Here is a 24,853-nt window from a genome sequence, read left to right as displayed (position 1 = left end):
ACAACCTGGCTATGTTCGATATTGTCAAATTTGTATTCTAATGAACTTTGTTTAAAAACTTAAAAACTCAGTAGAATGATTATCATACTCTCTACTGAGACTTGCTGAGACCTGGCCTCAGGAAGGAAAAGTTTTTTTTCACAAATTTTCTTTCTTTTTTTTTTTTTTAAGATTTTATTTATTTATTCATGAGGGACACGAGAGAGAGAGAGAGAGAGAGAGAGAGAGAGAGAGGCAGAGACACAGGCAGAGGGAGAGGCAGGCTCCATGCAAGAAGCCTGATATGGGACTCGATCCCCAGTCTCCAGGATCACAACCTGGCTGCAGGCGGCGCTAAACCGCTGCGCCACTGGGGCTGCCCTCTTTCTTTATTTAAGAGAAGGAGAGAGAGAGATAGAGAGCATGAGCAGGAGGAGGGGCAGAGGGACAAGCAGACTCCCTGCCGAGTGAAGATCCCGACGTGGGGCTTGATCCCAGGACCCCAAGATCATGACCTACACCTAAGTCAGGTGCTTAACCAACTGAGCCACCGAGGCACCCCAGGAAGGAAAATTTTTTTAAAGTGCCTACAATGGCACTAGATGAGACTGGACAAGTTTCCTATACTAATTCACTTTAACCTCAAACAAATTACTCGTTTTAGCCAACACATTTCAGGAACTAAAAAACTACTGAGACACCGCATTTGGTACTTATTTCAAACCCACTCCCATGTCTAGCCATCTTCTTAGCCCCATACACTGTGTCGGCAAGGAGTCGGGCAGCAGGTTGGAGTCAATGAACACCTGGAAACATCATTCTAACCGACAGTCATTTATTTCTTTTGTCATTGCCCAACATTCCCCAAGTCTTACTCACCAGAAATTAATATAGCTTCTTCATTTCTCCTCCCTGACCATCCTCACCTACCGAAAGGGTTTCAAGGGTGCAACTGCCAATGAAAATGAAAAGGTAGACTGGACATACCACGTCATTGACCTGTTTCAAAACTATCTATCTGGCAGTATCCAAATCTGGTTTCAGTGCTCCCTTGTTTGAAAGTGGCCTTCACAAAAGCCCACATTTTAAAGCTATGTGGAGCAGCACAGAATACAGAGTTAAAGAGCAGTAACAGCCTTTCAGAATTTGAAAAGGTAGTATTTATCCATATCAGGGTTAAGGGCCCTTGCTTTTTATGTGGCATATGCCACAAAAGTTGGCAAGAATATATAAGACCAATATTTATGGAAGAGGGGAAGAGAATCTAGAAACACAACAGAGCTGTTCTAAACAATGCTCCAGAGAAAGCCAGCCTTGAAGAAGAAAAGTAGCCCACTAGACATTACCAGGTAGGCATGAGGTACAGAAAAGGAATTTTTCTTTCCAACACCAGAGAAATACCTACATCTGGTGTCAAGTCTCAAGATATAAAGAGGATAAACGCCACATACAAAAGAGGACAGAGGACGATATTCTCAGAAAACTCCAAAAGACAAGACGTCGGCTAAGGGGAGGAATAAGGATTTAGCGTGGTGTAGACGAACAAGTGAGGTCAAGCCCAGGGGAGACGGAATGTGCCCCTTGGCTGCCAGTCTATTGCATTACTAGGAACACTAGGATTCTGTGTCAAAACATCAAGCGCAATGCGGTAATTCTTCATCCTTAAAACTGGGGGTTGGGAGTTGGGGGGTTGGGGGTGGGGCACAAGCGCCCAGAGGACACTGATCATAGCAACAGATGAGGACTCAAGCCCTAGGAAAGTCAAGGCAGTATTTATTGCTTCGTCTACTTCCTGCTTTCCAATCATTTTCATGTTTGGGACATTTTGATGTTTGGGCTGCTTTTCATGCTTGTGGGTCTAGCCAGTCACTGCTACTTGGGACAAACGAAACACTTCCCAGTAAAACCAGCATAGAGAGGTTCTAGCTTTTTCATCTTAAGTCCATTTTCTTACTTTCAATCCTAAAACCACACTGAGAGAGAACAAACGGCCTCCATAAAATCTGTTACCCAGGGAGACAGGGTAAGCTTATTACATGAGTGACAACAGTTCTAGCTTCTAGGATTGTTATATCACAAATACAAAATGATAAATCTGTATGATTCTTAAAAATTAATTTGGAATTGTTTTATAAGCGAAATGATGGAATGACTAATCAGTGGAGAGTCCGAGAACATTCTATAGCCCGGGAAGGAAAAGGACAACCAAATGGGTTTCTCAGTTTTGTACAGAGCAAGAATGGCCCACAGTTGGCCTGAAGAGGGAGCTCTTTGGGCAAAATGAGAGAACAACAAGAGGACTCCAATGAGGAATAGCAGGAACACCTACCCAAGAGGGGGTGGGGGGGGAGTGGGGTAAAAGTGAATAAATAGAACAGTGAAATTTACACAGGAGGAAGGAGCTGAGAAAGTCACAGCCTTACACAAACAAAAGAGTACATTTCTCCTCGCTCAGCCCCAGTGACTCAGTCCTCCCAGCACAGGTCCCCGTGACAACAGCATCCCATTTGCTCTTCTAGGAGCTTTCACACTGCCTGCCTATTTCCTTCCTCGTTTATGATGAGTCTTTGGGGGCTTTACTTTCTGGAACTGTGCTGGCACTGGCTCCTGCTCCGGTTCCTTATAGGAGGTCGACACTAGCAATTCCTCGTTATTCCTCCTCTGATCCTTCCCTACTCTAAGACTCAGCTCCGCCTCAGGCAGCTGGATGCCTGGCTGCTGCAGCCTTCGCAGAGACCTTCTGCTCCTGTGCTGCTGTCTCCGCTTTTCTTCTTCCTGCTGCCGCTGCTTTATCTTCATTAGCTTTTCAAAGCTTTTGGTGGTGGTTGGGTTTACGACGAACCAGTCCTACAGAGGCAAAATGGAAAAATTATCCAGTCAATACACAGTAGAGAGCACAAGGAATGGGTTTGGGAAGAAATTCTTTCGTTTTTGAAAGATTTACTTATTTATTTGACAGAGAAAGAGAGCATGAGGAGGGGGAGGGGCAGAGGGCAAGAGAGAATCTCCAGCAGATACCCACCCCTCCCACCAAGCATGGAGCCCTAGGCTGGGGCTCGATCCCGCGACCCTAAGATCATGACCTGAGATGACATCAAGAATCCCATGCTCAACCGAGTGAGCCACCCAGGCGCCCTGGGTGCGAGAAGATTTTCTAAAAGGCACGGCTAGGGCAGAACACAGTAAGAAGGAAACGGATAGGGAACCAGAGCTTATAATTCTGTACTTTAAATGGGAGAAATTCAATACAGAATAGTGAGTAGTCATTATAAGCATTTATTGTGTAGCACACGATTTGGGGTACTTCATACTTCAGTAAGTGAACTACAAAGTCTGTTCACTTAGCATCATCCTACTTATTTATCTCCTTTGTAAAAATCTCATGAGCTATAAAGCTTCGGGCTATAGGACATTTTTATTTCAGGAAAGTATAGTGGTTAAGGGCATGCATTCTACAGCCAGACCGTCTTAGTGCAAATCTCAGCTGTTTCTGGCTCTGTGACCATGGGGAAATTACTCAACCTCTCTAAGACTCAGTTTAAAAAATTAACAGTTGAGGAACATGCAATCCAATTATGAAACACTCTTGGGGAAGGAAGGAAGGAAGGAAGGAAGGAAGGAAGGAAGGAAGGAAGGAAGGGAGGGAGGGAGGGAGGGAGGGAGGGAGGGAGGGAGGGAGGGAGGGAGGAGGGAGGAAGGAAGGAAGGAAGGAAGGATGGATTTCAATGGAAATCAAGTGATCTGATCAGTCTTCTAGGTCTAACTACCGATTCACAGGAAATACCCTGAGAGAGGACCACCACCACCACAGGAATGCACTCAGCAAAATCCAAAATGTGTATACATGTGACAAATGACCGTTTCTCCAACATATAAAAAGGGGGAGTAGGGGAAACTTCTAGACCTACAATTGAGATATGCTTTCAATATAAAAAATACACATTGTATTTCAAAGACTTAGTATGAAAAAATGTAACATATCTCATTAATTTTTATTAACTACATGTTTAAAAGATAATATTTTAGGTATACTAGGTTAAATAAAATATATTATCAACATTAATTTCACCTATTTTTATTTAAAAAAATTTTTAGAATGTGTGTACTAGGAAATCTGAAATTATATACAGACTCACATTACATTTCTATTGGATAGCACTCTAGATTAAAATATACAGTACATGGACATTTTTTTTCTTCCTCCTGAACAAGCCAACTCTGAAAAAAAATTATGAGGCAATCAAGGAAATTTAAATAATTTCAATAATGACTAGGTATATGATGATATTCAAGAACCATTCTTTGCTAATTTTTTAGGTGTAATGATGGTTGTGCTTATACAATTTTAAAAGTCCTTATATTTTAGACACACAGATCAAAAGAAGCAGTGACAGTTGACATGGTATGTGGAATTTGCTTTAAAATAAGCCTTTAAGGGACAAGAAAAGTGGGTGTGATTATAAAGGAAAAGAAGATTGGCCACACACTGATGTCTGTTAGGCTGTTCATTATACTATTCTGTCCATTTTCATGTATTTGAAAATTTCTGTTGAAAAAAAGTAGCTTCAGAATATGTGAGGCAGAGAGGGAGGAACAGAGTGAAAATCTTTTACCACCACGTATAATTTATAAATATAGGCACAAATCATTGAACTAATAAGACTTGGAGAACAAACTCCAAACCAAGTGAAATTTGTTGTTTCTAACTTTTTAAGAAGAAATTGGAGAAATAGGCTCACTACATAAAGGCTGGATTTTGTTAGGAGATTAATTATCTTTTAAATACTTCCTGAAGTATTTACACTATTACTATGAGAAAGATATGACCGACTGCCTTCCAGGAAATCTCAGGTATAGAAAGCGATTCCCAAAGCTTAAACCTGTAAAACAACAGAGACCACATTTCATGACACTAACTATAGCCCATAGCGTTAAGAACTATTAAATGTGAGGGCAGAAAACAGTTGACGGTGTTTGCTCTTTTTCCTTATTAGGCCACAATAGCTTCTGCGGTAAGATATTCCAAGAGAATGCACACTCTACTCCTTAAGCTTTTGAAATACAGGTATTTAATTACACAGGAAACAATTTCTCTATTGACCTGTATAACTAAAAACTTGCCCCAAGAGAAACCTCTTGACTTTCTGTACTTAAAGTATTTTTATGCAGAATTGATTTTTTTTTATTTATTTATTTATGTATTTATTTATGTATGTATGTATGTATTTATTTATTTATTTATTTATTTATTTATTTATTTATTTATTTATTTTTTGAGAGAGGCAGAGACATAGAGGGAGAAGTAGGCTCCCTGTGAAAAGCCTAATATGGGACTCCATTCCAGGACCCCAGGATCATGACTTGAGTGAAAGGCAGACGCTCAACCACTGAACCACCCAGGCACCCCAGAATTGATTCTTTAATTTTGAAAATTTACAGACCTTAAGAAAAGTGACAAGAATTCAGTGAATCCTAGATTTACCACTGCCTACCTCTCTTCCCTTTCTTCCTTCTTCTCTTCCTTTTGCTGAACCATTTGCAAGTTATTTGTAGACATATTTCATCCCTAAAAACTTTAGCATAGATCTGCCTGAGAACAAGGGCCTTCTGCACAGCTACAACACAATGATCACATTTGGGAACATGAACATTGACTCATCACTGTTATTTAATAGAGCCAGTATACCAATTTCTCCAGTTTGTCTCACTGATGTCCCTTATCGTCATTTCTTTGCAGTATTTGAAACATTAAAAACAGATTGCTCAAAGGCCTTAGAATAGGAGAAAACAGAAGTATAGAGACTGCTATAAAACAAGAATTCTACAGCTATAAACTCAGCCCAGTGCCCAAACTCTTGGTTTAACTGAATTTAAAAGAATCACAAGAGCCCAGGGGTGCTCACACTTACAGTGATTTCAAATGCTTTCACATAAAAATACAATTACACATCTAATTTCACAAAGTATTTTAACTCTGTCTCTGGTAAGCACTTTCAAATTCCTTTTCTCAACAGTCCCAGCCCACAAAAACGCACAAAATCCACTTTTGGGGGCGCATACGTATGGGTTCCACAGGATCACAAAAACATGGCGGGGAAAGCAGGGACCTCACCTCAGCATGGACAGAGTTGATGTGATACTTGACACCACTCTCTGACACAAATTCTTTTTGACACAGAAGACACTTGTATTTTCCAGCCACAAAGTTTCCCTGTTTTCAAGAGAGAAAGAAAAGAGAATTACTCGTAAATTCAGGAACACATACCTGAGCCATGTGGGAGATTGTTAAGAGACAGAAAGGGCGGGGATTTTACTTCAGCAAAGAAGGAAGAAAATCCAAAACAGCAATACATTTAGGAAAACTCGGTTGGGCAGACTATCACCACTATAAATCTATCCTACTTATAATTCTATACGTAATACCCCCACCCATTCAACACAAACTGAGGTTCTCCTTCTTTTGCTATAAAACCTGTCACACTTTTCTAACTTCCTTGTTTCTTTCCCTTCCTGGTTCTCTTGGAATGACTCTTGGACTCCTGAGGTTCACCAGAGGCACCAATGCATATAATTCTTCCCACCATAATCCACTGTTTCAAAGAGTGCCTTGGACATCCAGAATTCGAGAAGTATCATCTGCAACACCTAGGTTAAGGACTCTGAAACTAAGATCATGACGACAAACTCCTAAGCATTCCTGGACAGATGGGGTTTGGATGTCTACACTCCCGTGCTGCCTTGACTCCTGAAGCTCTGAGTGCCCATGGGGCTCCTTTTGTGTGAAGAGATATTTCTGAATGGGAATTAAAAAGTTACAGCAGTTTGTAGGGCACCTGGGTCAACACAAAAAAGATTCAGTGAGGTGAACAGCCATCGGCCTGACAGCAGATAGAGCCTACTTCTCATCCCCAGAGGCCAGTATAATTCAGATGGGAGTAGAGGATCTTCAACAATCCAGATAAACACATGTAAGTTGATTCAAGAAAGTTTAAGGCCCGATAAGATAGGGAAGCCCCAAGGCAGGAGAGGCTCAGGTGGAAGATGTTAAATCCCTGGTAGAGACTCAAAATTAATAATGTATTTCTCCAAATTCCTTAACTGATAAGACTTCAGGCTATGTTGGCTTTTCCTGTATCTTGAACATATCCGGGCATCCCCTCTAATAACAGACCAAGCATCTTTAGGACATGAAAAAACTAAGCCAGCCTCTGAAGATAATGGCAAACAGGACAACTAGCTGTTCATCTAAACTGAATTCTCTTCCATGTCAGACTATTTTAGACGTCATGTTAAGATAAATTGTTCAGAAAGTTACAAACCAAGGTACAAGAGCCCAGGTGAGCTTTAAGGCCTGATACACTACTGTAGACCGCTTCACAACCCTGAAAAAGAGAAGAAGAAATCCATGAAAACTATAGCAAACTGCATCCTTCTCTTAGCAACCTGGTCATTTATTTACACTGACCAGCCCTACATTTGGAGGAAGAAGCCCAATAAATCACGTTACAAACCAAACAGGAAAAGAATTCACACACAAGCCACAAAAGCAAAAAAGAAAAACCAAAGAAAGGTTTTAAAACAAATGGTGAACAAGTTGTTGAGAATAGCTTAAGATATTCTCTTCCCTGCTACTTTTTCTCTGACACTCTGAGAAACAGAAAATTGCAGTTAGATATTTTTTTAAAATCTGCCTTCTTCAGTACAAATGTGTCTCCTATTTCTTATATATTTGCTTCTTCCCAAAGTTCTGCATATATGGTTGTGGTAGAGTAGAAGATGGCTGGAAATTCTCTGCCACTCTTTCCTGCAAGAAGTGGAGGCTACTTACCCTCCCTTTGAATCTGGGTGAACCCTGTAATTCCTCTGACCAATAGAATCCCATGGAAATGATGTTGAACAAATTCTGAAGCTAGGCCTTAAGAGATCTGCGGCTTCCATCTTCGTGTTCCTGGGATACTCTGAAAAGTCAGTTGCCATGTGCCCTGCTGGTAACCCACTACACCCTGATGGAGAGAGGCCATGTGGACAGCCGAGCTCCCAGCTCAATTGGCTGCACAGAAGCCATCTTGGACATCAGGTCCCATCTGAGCTTGCGGCTAAATACAACCCACGAATGATCCCAGTTGTTGCCACGTACGACAGGAGAATGTTCTTTGAGCCCTGGCAGAATTACTGATTTATAGAACTCTGAACAAATAAATAACTGAGGTTTTAAGCCACTGAGGTTCATGTACTTCATCATGACGGAATAAATAACTGAAACAGCAGTTTGATAAACATTTACGGAATAAAAAAATGAGAAAGACCACCTGGTTAGGGCACTGAATGCGATGGTATTTCTTGATATCTGACTTCCATTTGTGTAGCACTTCCTGGCTGAAGGTAGGCAGCCCAGGGCGAGTATATTTTAACTATGAGACAAGAAATATTTTATTGGAGGAACCCAACTTCCAACCAAAATACCCCAAAAGTTTCACACCCAACTCTTCAGGTTATGTAATTCTGGAGTTCGACAAGCATCCTTTCACGTGCAAAAAAACTGTAGTAGGTATGAGCCTTTAAGTACAAGTTTACCCAACACTGGTAAGTATAATTTTCTATAGTTTAATCTTAGAATAGTTGGATTTTTACCAGAGGGCAGGATACTTTCAGATATGGCACTTCATCTATAGTTTGAAAAAGCTACTGACAGAGCATTTATACAGCTAAAACACTTGTTACAAAAAAAAAAAACCAGGGATACAAATATGTACTACATGTAAATTATACTTATTATATGTATACATAAACACAAGGTACATACATACACGCACATATATAATACATTTGATAGAAATATATGTAAATTGGGAAAAGGCTAGAAGGTTATAAATGAACACGTTAACAGTAGTCATCTCTGGGTGGTGGAATTTTGAGTGGTTTTAATGTCTGTTCCCTGCTCCTCTGCATTTCTCCTTTTTCTTCAGAAGTGTCACGTTAATTCTGGGTATTTTTAAATTCAAACACAAACACTGAGATTCAACCTAAAAATGTGAAACATTTTAAAACAAGAATGTGAAAATAAAAGATGTGAGAGAACTCAGGGGATGGAATACACTATCTTTCCTGATACTGCCTGAGAGGAGAATTAACTATTCCTCGCACTTGCCTTCATGTGCTTTGACACAGGTTAGTCTCTTCGCAGAAGTACTGCACACTAACGATTGCGCGACTGGAGCTCCAGGTTAGTCTCTTCTTAAAACAACAACTGTAGTTTCCAGAAAAGTGACAGCTGGCACTTGGAGAGACAGTTCTCACAAAGCCCACCACAAGTAATAGCTATGTTTCCAGTGAGAAAACAATCCTCCTGCTTGAAAAATTTAAGTATCTGAAATAGATACTGAGATAGAAAAACAGAGCCAAAGCCCATAGAGGTCAGGGGAAGTAAGGAAGTCACCTTCGGAAACGCTGACAAATCTATAAAAGCAATCAGAGCACAGAGCTGGCTTCATTTGTAAGTACTTCCTCTCCTCTGCAGCTAGTGTATATGGGACCATCTAAAATCCTTTTATAGCGGGGCAGCCCGGTGGCTCAGCGGTTTGGCGCCACCTTCAGCCAAGGGCCTGATCCTGGAGACCTGGGATCCACTCCCATGTCAGGCTCCCTGCGTGGAGCCTGCTTCTCCCTCTGCCTGTGTCTCTGGTTCTCTCTCTCTCTCTCTCTCTCTGTGTGTCTCTCATGAGGAAATAAATAAAATCTTTAAATAATAAAATAAAATCCTTTTATAGTGATAGCAGAATATTTACATAAGCTATTATATTCATAAACTATCATATTTATGCAGAAATGAGAATAATCTATGAGCACATATGGAGTGATTTCTAGGACAGACTTTTAAGTGAAATAAAGCAAAACACAAAAAAGCATCTATGTAAGAAAGAAAAGAATATAAGAAAATATGCATTATCTGGTTATCCATCCCATAAAAATATAAGAAGGATAAACCAGAAACTACTGAGCATGATTATCTTTGCAGGGAGCAGGGTGGGAACGGGATGGAAATAGAAGGGTATTAGGAATGGGACAGCTGGGAAGAGGGCAGTAGCCCTTCTCTAAGAAGACTTTTGGTACAGGTCTGACTTTTAGAACCACGGTAATGTTTCACATACTCCCAAGATAAATTACTCATTTCAATTAAATGGGATGTAGGGGGAACCCAAAATGTAGTAAGAGTAACACATGAAACTAATGATGATAAATGAGAAACCAAATGAAGTGAGGAAGGAGCCAATCTAAGTAACTGTAAAATAGTACTTTGACTATATACTGTAAGGCTAAAGATTAAAAGAACTATAACAAATATTGTTCTCTAGGTAGTAAATCTGTTTTTACAGGGGTATGGGTTAACAATTGTGAAACTAGGTTATACTAGAACTAAGCAAGTAAGTAAATATATTGTACACTATGAGAGGTCTCTCACTGTTGGAGAAAGAAGTTAGAAATAAGCACAGAGGAAGGCAAGAATGAAACTTGTGTTGGATTGGAATTGAAGGTATCATGGCCTTAAATCTGTACACTGATACCCAGACAGACATGAACACAGAGGGGAGTGAGTAGCTCAGTCAGTTACGCATCCGACTCTTGATGTTGGCGCAGGACATGATCTCAGGGTCATGGGATCAAGCCCACGTCAGGCTCTGCACTCAGCATGGAGTCTGCTTATCCTTCTCCCTCTGCTCCTCCCCCTGCTCTCTCTTTCTCTTCTCTCTCTCTCTCTCCCTTAAATAAATGGATAAATAAAATCTTTTTAAAAAAGAACAGAGTGTGTGCATGTATCCATGAATATACATATAGATCCTAGCTCTATCCACTAAGAGGGCCCAGAAATAATGACACCCTAGCAGGAATGAGTACACCTAGCATTCAAATCTTGGTTTTTATTTTTTTTAAAGATTTTATTTATTTATTCATGAGAGACAGAGAGAGAGAGAGAGAGAGAGAGGCAGAGACACAGGCAGAGGGAGAAGCAGGCTCCATGCAGAAAGCCTGACGTGGGACTCGATCCTGGGTCTCCAGGGTCATACCCTGGGCTGAAGGCGGCGCTAAACCGCTGAGCCACCCGGGCTGCCCCAAATCTTGGTTTTTAAATATATTCTCCAATAAAAGAAATCAGGATTCCTTAGAGAAAGGGTTGATTCCAGGGCTGGGACAGGGAATATATGAGATGACCCTATAGCATCTCGAGGTGTCAAAACAAAAAAAAGGGCTCAAAAAATGATAGAAGCATTTCAAAAAGACATAGGAACCCACTTGGAAGAGCTCTTGATGGCCAAATCTGAGACAATTTGAGCTATAAATTGAACAACAATAATAGCACTGGATGATAATGCTACAATAAAATATCCATGAGTCCATATGGATATAAACAGATTAATAGAATAAAAGGACATATCTTTCTCACAGTAGAATTCCAATTAATAACTATGGAAGAAATAATGGAAACACTAACCATCATTAGGCAAACCACCATAATAATAATTATAATTATTGCAGACAAGAATCACTGACGGATGCTATGGTAAGTGGGCAGAAGTATGATAAGACACAGGCTAGTTGCATACTGTCAATCTCCCCCCAAAATATTCACTAATTAAAGAGGGGAAAGTATAATTTTGCCTTGGAGAAAATTGGGCAACACCCTCATCAAGTGATCAAAGTTATCAGTAAAAAGACACATCAATATCACGTACCTCCTGATACGGTGTAACACTGCTTCAGTGGTATTCTTGACAAAAACATATAACCCTCAATCTAATCTCAAGAAAACACTAGACAAATCCATTTGAGGGATAAAGTTTGGCACTTTCAGACCAATTCCCCATTCTCTGGAAAGGCAAAGGGGCTAGAAATGGAGTTAATCAATCATGCCTATGTGATGAAACCTCCCTAAAAATCCCAAAATTATGGGGTTCAAAGAGCTTCTGAGTTGATGAACATATATATGGCCAAGAGGGTGATGCACCCCCAACTCCACAGGGCCGGGAGCTCCTACTGTGCTTGGGACTCTTCCAGACCTCACTCTATATAAATTTCTTCATCTGATTTTTCATCTGTAGGTTTTATTATATTCTTTATAACAAACCAGTAAATGTGTTTCCCTGAGTTCTGTGAGCCATTCTAGCAAATTACCAAAACCAAGGATGGGGTTATAGGAACCCCAATTTATAGCCAATCACTCAGAAGCACAGGTGGCAAACTGAGACTTGCAATTGGCATCTGAAATTGGAGCAGTCCTGTGGGACTGAACCCTTAACTTGTAGGATCTGCCACCAAGTCCAGATAGATAATGTCGAACTGAATTATTTGTAGGATGTCCAGGTGGTGATAGAAAATTGGTCTGTATGGGACAAACCCACACATCTGATGTCAGAGCTTAAGTAGCGTGAGAGTAAAGGAAAACACAAGAGCTTCTCCTAGACAATATTGCTTGTGTTTGCATCAAGAAACATTGGCAGGAAAAAAAGAAAAGAAACATTGGCAGGACACAGAAATCAGTGAGAATGGTTAACCATGGAGACAAGACAACAAGGATGGGGTGAGAGTGAGATACCTCAATGTTAATCATCATTTTGACATTAATGACAACAATGTATAATCTATTCAAACAAATTAATATCTTATTTTATTTTATTTTATTTGGGAGGGGCAAATGGAAAGGGAGAGAATCTTACGCAGGCTCCATGCCCGGTGCAGACCTGACATGGGGCTCGCTCAATCTCACAACCCTGAGATCATGACCTGAGCCGAAATCAAGAGCTGGACACTTAAGAATGAGCCACCCAGATTCCCCTAAAATTTTCGTTTAAAAAAACAAAATAATTCCCTTAGCCTACACAAAGTCAAAACATAAAACAGATGATTTTAGTAAAGTAGCTGCTAGATAAGACTATCAAAACTTATCAATGAGCTAACAAATATTTATGTCAAATTCCCTACCACAGACCATGCACAGATGAGACTATAATATCACAATGTACTTACCAATGTATAAAATTCACATTTAAACCGAATTTAGATAACCATATACTTTAGTCTGTGGCAGGAAATATCAATAAGTCTGAAACAAGACAGGATGCCTTGATATTCAATTACTCCTTGGACTGATTTTTATGCCAAATAAGAGGTATCAACTTCTGAGATTTGACAAATTTTCACATAACTTACGACATTCCCATCGCATGAGTGAAAGCCCTAGGCCAAATCTAAACTATTCTTAAAAAAAAATAAATAAATAAACTATTCTTGTCCATACCATGGAGATGGATAGGTCCTTAGCTCTAATCTTAATCCTTACTGTATATCCTCCAAGCTCTCGAATGACTACTCCCATTAAGTCATATACCCCTTGTCTCCTCTTGGCCAAATAATGTTCCTCTGGTCTTTGATCTGTTTTACACCAAAGGCTTCCAGGGGCACCTGGGTGGCTCATTCCTTTGAGCGTCTGCCTTCAGCTCAGGTCAAGAAGATCCCAGAGTCCTGGAATTGAGCCCCATATTGGGCTCCCTGCTCAGTGGAGAGCCTGCTTCTCCTTCTCCCTCTGCTGTTCCCCCTGCTTGTGCTCTCTCACTTTCTGTCAAATACATAAATGATTTAAACAAAAAACAAACAAACAAAAAGCCCCAAAGGCTTCCAAGCTGGGTTCTGTACCACTCACAAGTACACTTGGAACCATGGAGGTAATGATAAAAGTATCAAGGAGAAGGCCAAGTAGACAAGGCTTTGGGCTCACTACCTCTAGTTATTTGGAGTGACTCCATTTTCAGTTATTTCACATACTGGTGTTTTAGATAAGCTTTCATTTGGAAAAAAGAGTGCGTGGGGAGAGGAGTTCTGTGGCTAGAAAAACAAATGGAAAGCATTAACTAAATATAGACTCCCACACGTGAACTAACAAAGTGGAAACATGCTGGGCAACAACTAAGCAAAAGACTAATCTGGGAATTCTGGTTCCCTCGGGAAGTAGACCAGAAATAATGGGGTTCCTTAAGAAACTTCTGGAACAGACTGTCTCTCTAGGACCCACATGAATCCAAACACTGAAAGTGGATTAAACATATCCCATCTCTAAAAATAAAGAAGCAAAATATCATTTATCATGTACTCAAGTGCATTTACTTTTCCGTACATAAGCACAGTATTAGACATGGTTCTAAATTAATACAAGTTTCTACTTTACCTTCCGATCATCAGGTACCAAATCCTGAAGCACCTTCCTCTTAGGCCATTCCTTGGCCAGTTCAGCAGAAGCCAGCTCCTGCAGGTGGTACACAGCTATCTTGACAGAACGCCTCTGAACTCGACCCCCACTCTTTGGCTCCAGACTCATCTCTTTTAAGCACTCTGACTGTCCTGACTCTGGAAAGAATGAGATCTGCAAGAATGAGAAATAGCAAAACACAGGCCTGAGACCTGTGTAAGGCCTGTGTTAGGTCTATGGTTTAGAACAGTCACTCTGAATGCTATATGGAAGATGAAAAGAAAAAAAAAAAAAAAAAAAAAAAGGAAGATGGCCCATGGAGGAAGAGTGAATAAAGGAAGAGGGGTTAACAGTACAGGGAAGAGGTAAAAGGACGACTTGAACGAGGGTTTGGTAGTATAGGTAAGTTGGCAGATTCAAGATAACACGTTAGAGGTAGATCAGATAAGAATCACATAGAGGTTTGTGGTAGGAAGGAGTTGGAAGTAACACAGATGACCTTTCTTAAGAAAATCTATACATAAAAAAAAAAAAAGAAAATCTATACATAAAATGTGATATATGCCTGTTATGGAATAGTATGTAGTTGTTGGAAGCAACAAACTTTCTCTTTTTTTAAGGATTTTATTTATTTATTCATGAGAGACACAGAAAGAGAGAGAGGCAGAAACATACGTAGAGGGAGAAGCAGACTCCCTTCAAGGAGCCCAATGCGAGACTCGATCCCTGAATCCCAGGATCACACCCTGAGCCATCCACGCGTCCCAGCAACAAATCTTTTCTATACATAAGACATGAACATAACTGAAAAGCATACTGGTGAATGAAAAATAGAAAACAAGGGTGCCTGGGTGGCACAGCTCATTAAGCATCTGACTCAGATTTGGCACAGGCCCTGACCTCAGGGCTGTTAGATCGAGCCCTGAGTCAGACTCACTGCTCAGCACTGAATCAGCTCGAGACTCTCTCTCCCTCTCCCTGTGCCCTCTACCCTCTACCCCGAGCATGTACACACATGCACGCTCTCTCTCTCCAAAAATAAATAAATCATTAGAAGAAAAAGGAAAAAGTAATAGAACAAGATTTAACTTCAATGTGGTAAATTAAAAACTAGTATACATGTAAACAACACTAGCTACTTTACAAGGATTCATAAATATTTAAGGACAAATATCAAACTCGCTAACTCCGTTGTCTTTGAAAGGGAATAGAAATAAAGAAAACAGAAAATACTAGGGACTGATGATGTCAGTATGCTATGAACAGGGAAGAATGATTTTCAGTTCTTTGCACATGAGATCCAAAATTACAAAAAAGTTTAATACAGTGAAGTTATCATTCTGCCGCAGTGCATAAGGCCACTACGACCCATCCCTCCTGCTGATCACAACTGAAAATCCTCGACTCCGAAAAGTAAACAAAGCAGGTGGATTGTGGAGGGGAATCAAAATCAGGAGGAGTGACTCATATTGAGTGTGTTTCCCCATTTTTTGTTTTTCCTCACGTGGCTCTGCAATTAAGGGTGGGCCCCATTTGCAGAGCAGCATAGGCAGCCTAAATTCTAATAGAAACTCTAGAAACTCTATCTTTCTGGCAAGAGAAACCTGGAAAAGGGATCTCCATGGACAAACCTGTGTAAGAGAACTGTGGAGAAGAGACAGACAAGGAGGATGATCTCATAATTCTCTGTATGAATCTACACAAATCATGGCTTAATTCCAAATCTCATTGTGTGGAGCATACCCAAACCAGCTTAGCAAAGGCTTTGAAAAATGAAATAAGATATGAACAAGCTGCACACCAGATTAACCTGCGAGCTGCTAGTAAAAGACAGACCCAAACCAATGTATCAAAAGCTTGGAGAAATGAAACAAGACTTGAAATACCTGAAAAAGTCTCAGACGAACCCCTAAGCAATTTAAGCAGAGGTAAACCAACATAGCAAAGACTCAAAGAATGAAACTAAGACTGAACCAATACCCTCAGAAAGCAAGACAGAACTATGGTCTGAACAGGTTACTTGCTAAAAGAAAAACAGCAATGATCACCCAGAAGATTCTTTTTTATTTATTTGAATTCAATTAGCCAATCCCCCAGAAAATTATAAAAAGACCCAAAGTCTATACAAATAACATTCACTATCTTAGGAATAAATTCCATAATGATGTAATACACAAAAAATCGGAAAATGTGCATAATTCTGAAAGGATAGGAAATGAACAAATGTCAACCCCAAGATGATCCAGATGCGAGAAGTATAAAAAATTTCGGGCAACAATTATAACTGTGCCCCATGCAATACAGGAATACACACTTGAAATGAAGGACAAGGTAGAAATTCTGAGAAAAATAAAAACCATAAGAAAGAACTACTTGAATTTTTAAATATATTTTATTTATTTATTTGACAGAGAAAGAGAGACCACATGTACAAGCAGGGAGAGCAGCAGGCAGAAGGAGAGGGAGAAACTCTCTCTCAGCAGAGAGCCTGATGTAGAGCTCGATCCAAGGACCTTAGAATCAAGACCTAAGCTGAAAGTAGATACTTAACCACCCAGGCAAACTACTAATTGAAATTTTAGAACTGAAAAATACAATGTTTGAAATAAAACCAGAATGGGCTCAATAATAGAATGGAGATGACAAAGGAAAGAACTTGAAGACAAATTATCCAATCTGAAAAACAAGGAGGAAAAAGGTTGAAAAAGAGTAAACAGAGCCCCAACCACCTGTGGGTCAATACCAAAAGGTCTAACTTAAGTGTAGCCACAATCCCAGAAGGAAAGGAAAACGAGACTGTGGCACAAAAATACATTTGAAAAATTTATGGTAGAAAATCACCGAAATTAATGAGACATAAATTTATAGATTCTAGGAGCTCAACAAATACTCAACAACGATAAACTCAAAGAAAAACACACCTAGACACATCTTAATGAAAATGTTCAAAACCGGGATGCCCGGGTGGCTCAGTGGTTGAGTGTCTGCCTTTGGCTCAGGGCATGATCCAGGGTCCATGATCGAGTCCCACTACGGGCTCCTTGCAGGGAGCCTGGTTCTCCCTCTGCCTGTGTCTCTGCCTCTCTTTCCTCGTCTCTCATGAATAAATAAATTCAATCTTAAAAAAAAAAAGAAAGAAAGAAAGAAAGAAAGAAAGAAAGAAAGAAAGAAAGAAAGAAAGAAAGAAAGAAAGAAAGGATAGCTGGGTAAATACATTAACAATGACAACAACAGAAAAACCCTCTTTAAAACAAATTTTTAACATTCTCTGGTAAGGTTTTCAACATATGTAAATGTAATACTTATGATAGCTATAACTTATTGGTCAGCAGGCAGGGGTTAAACAATCTATATGGTTATAAAGCTTCTACATTTAAGCAAAGTGGTAGTAGTATATTAACTCAACGCTATGAAACAATAGGTATGTATATTATACTTCCTAGAGCAACCACTACACACAAGAGAAAGAGAGAAAAGAGAAAGAGTCAAAAATCAGTAAACTAAAATCAGACACCAAATATTCAAATAATCCAAAAGAAGGTATAAAGGAACAAAAAAACAGGGTACAAAGACACATAATCAAATGGCAGACCTAAATCCAACCATATCAATAATTAATTCAATTGTTTATGGTCTCAACACTCCAGTTGAAAAGTCAGAGATTGTTTAAGAGTGAATAAAAAGGCAATACTCTAGTACTCTAGTAATACTCTTGAACAACACAGGTCTGAACTGTATGGATCTACTTACACATGGATTTTATTTAATATACAGTACAGTATTGTAAATGTCAATAAATAAATAAACTTTTTTAAAAAGATTTTTATTCGTGAGACACACAGAGAGAGGCAGAGACATGGGTAGAAGGAGGAGCAAGCTCCCCACAGGGAGCCCGATGCAGGACTTGATCTCAGGACCCTGGGATCACGACCTGAGCCAAAGGCAGACAACCACCGAGACACCTGGGTGCCCCCTTTTCCTTGTCATTTAATAATATTTTATCTCCTCTAGCTTACTTTATTGTAAGAACACCATAGTATATAATATGTATAACACACAAAATATGTGTTAATTGACTGTTCATGTGATCAGTAAGACTTCCAGCAACAATAGGCTATTAGTAGTTACTTTTGGGGGGAGTGGATTTTCAACTGTGTTGTGGTCAGCATGTGTTGTTCAAGGGTCGACTAAGTGTAAATTGTGCCAAAAGTGGCAGACTTTTTTTCTTTTCTTTTCTTTTTAAAATATATTTAAGTAATCTCTATACCCAATGTGGCCCCTGAACTCGTGACCCGGAGATCAAGAGTCAAATGCTCCTCTGACTGAGCCAGCCATGTGTCCCCACACTTTCAGTGTAAAAACATGTAGATACTGGAAATAAATGGATGAAAAAATTAAACTACACAATCAGCAAACAGAAGTCTGAAATGGCTATTTTGATACCAGATACAATGGACTTCAAGACAAGAGTATCACCAGAGATAGAAATAGACACATATCATAACGATAAAAGTAACAAATCATCACAAAGACACAATTCCTCATTTATGTGGCTAGCAGTAGAGGATCAAGTACACAAAGCAAAACTGATAGAATTAAAGCAAAAAAATAACAATTCTACAGTCTTAGAAGGAAATTTTAAGACTTCTTCTTTCAGGAAGTGATAGAACTAGACAAAAATTCAGTAAAGACATAGAAGATCTGAACAACAATATTAGCTACCTTATTCTAGATCACTTTATTGAACACCACATTCAACAACTACAGAATATGCATTCTTTTCAAGTAGACATTGTGCATTCAACAAGATAGAGCATAACTCTAAACTTAAAAAGAGGAAAATCGGGCAGCCCCCGTGACTCAGTGGTTTTGCGCCGCCTTCAGTCAAGGGCCTGATCCTGGAGACCCAGGATCGAGTCCCATGCCCGGCTCCCTCCATGGAACCTGCTTCTCCCTCTGCCGGTGTCTCTGCCTCTCTATCTCTCTCTCTGTCTCATGAATAAATAAATAAATAAATAAAATCTTTAACAAAATAAAAAGAGGAAAATCATACATGTATTCTCTGACCACATCAGAATTAAATTAGAAATCAAGATCAGGGGATCCCTGGGTGGCGCAGCGGTTTAGTGCCTGCCTTTGGCCCAGGGCGCGATCCTGGATACCCGGGATCGAGTCCCACGTCGGGCTCCCGGTGCATGGAGCCTGCTTCTCCCTCTGCCTATGTCTCTGCCTCTCTCTCTCTCTCTCTCTCACTGTGTAGCTATCATAAATAAAATAAAATAAAATAAAATAAAATAAAATAAATAAAATAAAATAAAATAAAATAAAATAAAAAAGAAATCAAGATCAGTAAGATATTTAAAATAAAAAATAAAACATAATTAAATAATCTCCTTGTAAATAATTCATAGGTCAAAAAGAAATCACAAGAGAAATTCAAAATATTCTGGAGTAATAACAAAAATACACATATCAAAATTGTGGATTGCATCCAAAGCGGCACTCAGAAGGAAACTTAAAGCTCTAAACACTCCTATTAGAAAATTAGACCTAAAATCTAATTTCCTGACAAGACTTCATCTTAAGATACCTTACAAAGGGCAAAGTAAACCCAAAATAGAAGGAAAAATATAACAAAGAGGAGGAATTCATAAATTAAGACAACACAGAAAATCTGGTTCTTTGAAAAGATCAACAAAATTGACAATCCTGTGGCTAGATTGACATACTAGCAACAAGCAACTAGAAATGAACTTATTAAAGTTATTATTTACAGTAATATTAAAACACACACACACACACACACACACAAAACACCTAAGAACAAATCGAATGAGAGATAACCAAGACTTTGATAATGAAAACTACAACATGTTGGTGAGAGAGAAGTTAGGGATCTAAGAAAAGGAAAAATACGGCATGCTCATAAGTCAGAAAACTCAGTATTGTTAAAATTGCAATTTTCCCCCAACTGATCTACTGATTCAATATAATACTCATCAATACTCCAGCATGCTTCTTTTTATAGAAATTGACAAACTAACTCTAGAATTTATATAAAAAGACAAAGAACCCAGAATAGCTAAACAAATTTTTAAAAAGAACAGTAGGGGGATCCCTGGTGGCGCAGCGGTTTGGCGCCTGCCTTCTAGCCCGGGGCACGATCCTGGAGACCCAGGATCGAATCCCACGTCGGGCTCCCGGTGCATGGAGCCTGCTTCTCCCTCTGCCTGTGTCTCTGCCTCTCACTCTCTCTCTTGTGACTATCATAAATAAATAAAATTTAAAAAAAAATTAAAAAAAAAAAAGAACAATAGGGCAGCCCGGGTGGTTGGGCAGCCCCGGTGGCTCAGGGTTTAGCTCTGCCTTCAGCCCAGGGTGGGTGTGATCCTGGAGATCCAGGATCGAGTCCCACATCAGGCTCCTTGCCTGGAACCTGCTTCTCCCTCTGCCTGTCTCTCTCCTCTCTCTCTCTCTCTCTCTCTGTGTCTCTTATGAATAAATAAATAAAATCTTTTTAAAAAATAAAAAAAGAACAATAGAGTTAGATGACTTACCCCATCTGATTTCAAGACTTACTCTAATCTCACAGTATCAAGACAGTTTTAGTATTGGCAAAAAGATAGATATGATATATACACCAGCAGAACAGAATAAGAAGTCCAGAAACAGACCCACACATATATACGTTTACGTAATTTCTGACCAAGGTACCAATGCAATTGAATAAGGAAAAGAAAGTCTTAACAACAGAATTTACAAAATTTAAAGAAATTGACATTCTTAGGACACACCATGCACAAAAAATTAACTCTAAATGAGTCATAGACCTAACGTAAAATCTAGAAAAAGTCTAAGTATTTCTTCACTTTGGTTAATAATTGATTTATATTTGGCAGCTCCCACATTCGGAGCATATATATTGAGGATTGTTAAGTCCTCTTGTTGAATAGATCCTTTAAGTATGATATAGTGTCCCTCTTCATCTCTCACTACAGTCTTTGGGGTAAATTTTAGTTTATCTGATATAAGGATGGCTACCCCTGCTTTCTTTTGAGGACCATTCGAATGGTAAATGGTTCTCCAACCTTTTATTTTCAGGCTGTAGGTGTCCTTCTGTCTAAAATGAGTCTCTTGTAGACAGCAAATAGATGGGTCCTGCTTTTTTATCCAGTCTGAAACCCTGCACCTTTTGATGGGGTCATTAAGCCCGTTCACATTCAGAGTTACTATGTTGAGATATGAGTTTAGTGTCATCATGATATCTATTCAGTCTTTGTTTTTGTGAACTGTTCCACTGAATTTCTTCTTAAAGGGGAATTTTAAGAGTCCCCCTTAAAATTTCTTGCAGAGCTGGTTGGAGGTCACATATTCTTTAGTTGCTGCCTGTCTTGGAAGCTCTTTATCTCTCCTTCCATTTTGAATGAGAGCCTTGCTGGATAAAGTAAGTTCTTGGTTGCATGTTCTTCTCATTTAGGACCCTGAATATATCCTGCCAGCCCTTTCTGGCCTGCCAGGTCTCTGTGGAGAGGTCTGCTGTTACCCTAATACTCCTCCCCATAAAAGTCAGGGATTTCTTGTCTCTTGCCTGCTTTAAGGATCTTCTCCTTATCTTTGAATTTGCAAGCTTCACAATTAAATTGTCGAGGTGTTGAACGGTTTTTATTGATTTTAGGGGGGGATCTCTCTATTTCCTGGATCTGAATGCCTGTTTCCCTTCCCAGATTAGGAAGTTTTCAGCTAGAATTTGTTTCAAATACATATTCTGGCCCCCTGTCCCTTTCGGCGCCCTCGGGAACCCCAATTAAACGTAGGTTTTTCTTTCTCAGGCTGTCGTTTTATTTCCCTTAATCTATCTTCATGGTCTTTTAATTGTTTGTCTCTTTTTTCCTCAGTTTCCCTCTTTGCTATCAACTTGTCTTCTAGGTCACTCACTCGTTCTTCACCTCGTTAACCCTCGTCGTTAGGACTTCTAGTTTGGATTGCATCCATTCAATTGATTTTAATTTTCTGCCTGATTAGCTCTAAATCTGCAGTCATGAAGTCTCTTGAGGCTCCTTTATACTTTTTTTCTAGAGCCACCAGTAGCTGTATAATAGTGCTTCTGAATTGGCTTTCTGACATTGAATTGTAATCCAGATTTTGTACTACTCTGTGGAGAGAGGACTGTTTCTGATTCTTCTTTTGAGGTGAGGTTTTCCTTCTAGTCATTTTGCTCAGTGCAGAGTGGCCAAAAGCAAGTTGTATTGGGAAAAAGAGAGAAAAAGAGAGGAGAGAAAGAAGGAAAGAAAAAAAGAGAAAGAGAAAAAAAAGGGAAGAGAAAAAAAAACGAAAGAAAAAGAAAAAGAAAGAAAAAGAGAAAAAGAAAGGAGAAAAAAAGGGGGGGTGGGGGGAAGGAAACAATCAAAAAAGCAAAACAAAACAAAACAAAAAAAAACAAAAAAACAAACAAAAAAAAACCCAAAAAAAAAAAAAAGAACCACAGGGGGAGTATCTTCTGATTCTGTGTTCTTAAGATCCCTTGGCTTCCTTCCTGGAAGTTGTCAGTCTAGCTGTGTTCTGGGGGGAGGGGCCCTGTTGTGCTGATCTTCAGGTGTTCGCCAGTTGGGGAGAGCTGCTGTGCCCCTGCCTGGTGCAGGGCTCAGTGGGGGTTGTTTACCCCGTGAGGCCGCAGGTAGGAAACAGCCCCAGTGGCGGGGCAGCTCTGGAAACCGTGGATTCAGGCTCCGGCACGGAAAACTTGCCGTCTGCAGGGACTGGAGGCTCCGGTGCGGGGGCCCGCTGATCTGCTCAGCTCGGGGGTGCAGGAGGGTCCTCGCTCCTGGGCCCTCCCGGCCTCTGCCTGTCCCGGGGGAGGCGGATCCTGGGCTGTGTCCCGCGCCCTGTGCTCCGGTGCCTGCGCTGTTGGATTCGCGCTCCCGGGCCGTGCAACCCCCTCCGCGGAGCCGCCGCCCGAGCCCTCCGAGCTGCCCTGGAACCGCGCAGGCCCCTCTGCACGGAGCCTCTTCTCTGCCCGAGACCGGCCGAGCTGCTCCCGGGGCCGCGCAGCCCCTCGCGGAGCCGCCGCCCCGAGCCCCCGAGCTGCTCCGGGTCCCGCCGTGCGCGCTGCAGCCCTTAGGGAGCTCGGCGCACTCTCCTGGGCGCGGAGTTGCTGTTACTGTCCCGGGGAGCCCGAGGGTATCCCCTCCCTCCTGGGTCCTATTCCAACTCCCGCGAGCCCCTTTCCGCCCGGGAAGGTCGGTGCAGCTCCTGCGTCTCCGGGACGGGGCTCTCCTGTCCTGGGGACACTCGCCCCGGCCTCAGCCCGGCTCTGCGGGGCCCCTCCCCCTTGGAGCCTTTGTTTCTTTATTTCTTTTTCCCCGTCTTCCTACCTTGATAGAAGCGCGAACTCTTCTCACTGTTGCATTCCAGCTGGTCTCTCTTTAAATCTCAGGCCGAATTCATAGATTTTCAGGATAATTTGAAGGTTTTCTAGGTAGTTTGGTAGAGACAGGTGATTTGGGGACCCTACTCTTCCGCCATCTTGCTCCCAATTCTAGAAAAAGTCTAGAAAAAAAAGGAGAAAATCTTTGCAAATAGGGATGGCAAAGTTTTCTCAAATAAATCCAAAAAAAAAAAGCTGACATATATAGAAGGGAAAATAACGTTATAACTATTTTTGATAATAAATTAAAACCATTGGTCTTCAAGGTGCCTCGTGCTCAGTTAATTAGTGGCTTCAGCTGAGGTCATGATCTCAGAGTCCTGGGATAGAGCCCCAAGTTGGGCTCTACACACAGCTGGGAGTCTGCTTCAGAATTCTCTCCCTCTGCTCTCCCCTTTCTCAGTAAACTAAATAAATAAATCTTTAACAAATAAATAAAACTATTGATTTTTAATTAATTAAGTTTTTAAATTTAGTGTATATTTTTTATTGGAGTTTGATTTGCCAAACAATAGCATAACACTCAGTGCTCATGCTGTCAAGTGTCCCCTCAGTGTCCCCTCAGTGACCATCACCCAGTCACCCCAACCTCCTGCCCGTTTCCCTATCTACCACCCCTGTTCATTTCCCAGTTAGGGGTCTCTCATGTCTGTCACCCTCACTGATATTTCCCACTCATTTTCTCACCTTTCCCCTTTAATCCCTTTCACTATTTTTTTATATTCCCCAAATAAATGAGACCATATGTTTGTCCTTCTCTGACTGACTTACTTCACTCAGCAAAATACCCTCCAGTTCCATCCACGTGGAAGCAAATAGTAGGTATTTGTCATTTCTAATGGCTGAGTAATATTCCATTGTATATATAGCACATCTTCTTTATCCATTCATCTTTCAATGGACACCAAGGCTCCTCCCACAGTTTGGCTATTGGGACATTGCTGCTACACACATTGGGTGCAGGTGTCCTGCCGTTCACTGCAACTGTATCTTTGGGGTAAATCCCCAGCAGTGCAATTGCTGGGTCATAGGGTAGCTCTATTTTTAACTCTTTGAGGAACCTCCACACAGTTTTCCAGAGTGGCTGTACCGGTTCACATTCTCACCAACAGTGCAAGAGGGTTCCCCTTCTCCACATCCTCTCCAACATTTGTTGTTTCCTGTCTTGTTAATTTTCACCATTCACCCTGTTGTGGGGTGGTATCTCATTGTGG

The 24,853-nt window shown here is 40.5% G+C and overlaps 1 protein-coding gene across 1 annotated transcript; it reads right to left on the bottom strand.

The window, feature by feature from the left end:
- Positions 1 to 797: 797 nt before the first annotated feature.
- On the bottom strand, positions 798 to 23,637 carry LOC119878760 (zinc finger protein 512-like). The gene is made up of 6 exons (XM_038589348.1): positions 23,587 to 23,637; positions 14,195 to 14,389; positions 8,289 to 8,390; positions 7,299 to 7,361; positions 6,092 to 6,190; positions 798 to 2,826 (listed from the first exon to the last, which is right to left on the bottom strand). Exons 2-6 carry the CDS (start codon positions 14,342 to 14,344, stop codon positions 2,518 to 2,520), a joined length of 723 nt encoding a protein of 240 aa, XP_038445276.1. The 5' UTR covers positions 14,345 to 14,389; positions 23,587 to 23,637; the 3' UTR covers positions 798 to 2,517.
- Between the last annotated feature and the right edge of the window lie 1,216 nt (positions 23,638 to 24,853).

The sequence above is a fragment of the Canis lupus genome, unplaced genomic scaffold (genome assembly GCF_011100685.1).
Source record: "Canis lupus familiaris isolate Mischka breed German Shepherd unplaced genomic scaffold, alternate assembly UU_Cfam_GSD_1.0 chrUn_S1883H2082, whole genome shotgun sequence".
NCBI classification, from domain to species: Eukaryota; Metazoa; Chordata; class Mammalia; order Carnivora; family Canidae; genus Canis; species Canis lupus.
The sequence above is the reverse complement of the archived record's forward strand: the minus strand, read 5'-3'. Positions and strand labels throughout refer to the sequence as shown.

What these genes read in the sequence shown, in the direction of transcription:
- LOC119878760 (XM_038589348.1), bottom strand. Translation starts at nt 14,344, where the DNA reads ATGAGTCTGGAGCCAAAGAGTGGGGGTCGAGTTCAGAGGCGTTCTGTC. An exon ending in GCATTCAGTGCCCTAACCAG is followed by an intron (nt 7,362 to 8,288) that starts GTGGTCTTTCTC and finishes TCTCTTTTTCAG; the next exon opens with GGTTGTGAAGCGGTCTACAG. An exon ending in TCAACTCTGTCCATGCTGAG is followed by an intron (nt 2,827 to 6,091) that starts GTGAGGTCCCTG and finishes TTGCCTCTGTAG; the next exon opens with GACTGGTTCGTCGTAAACCC.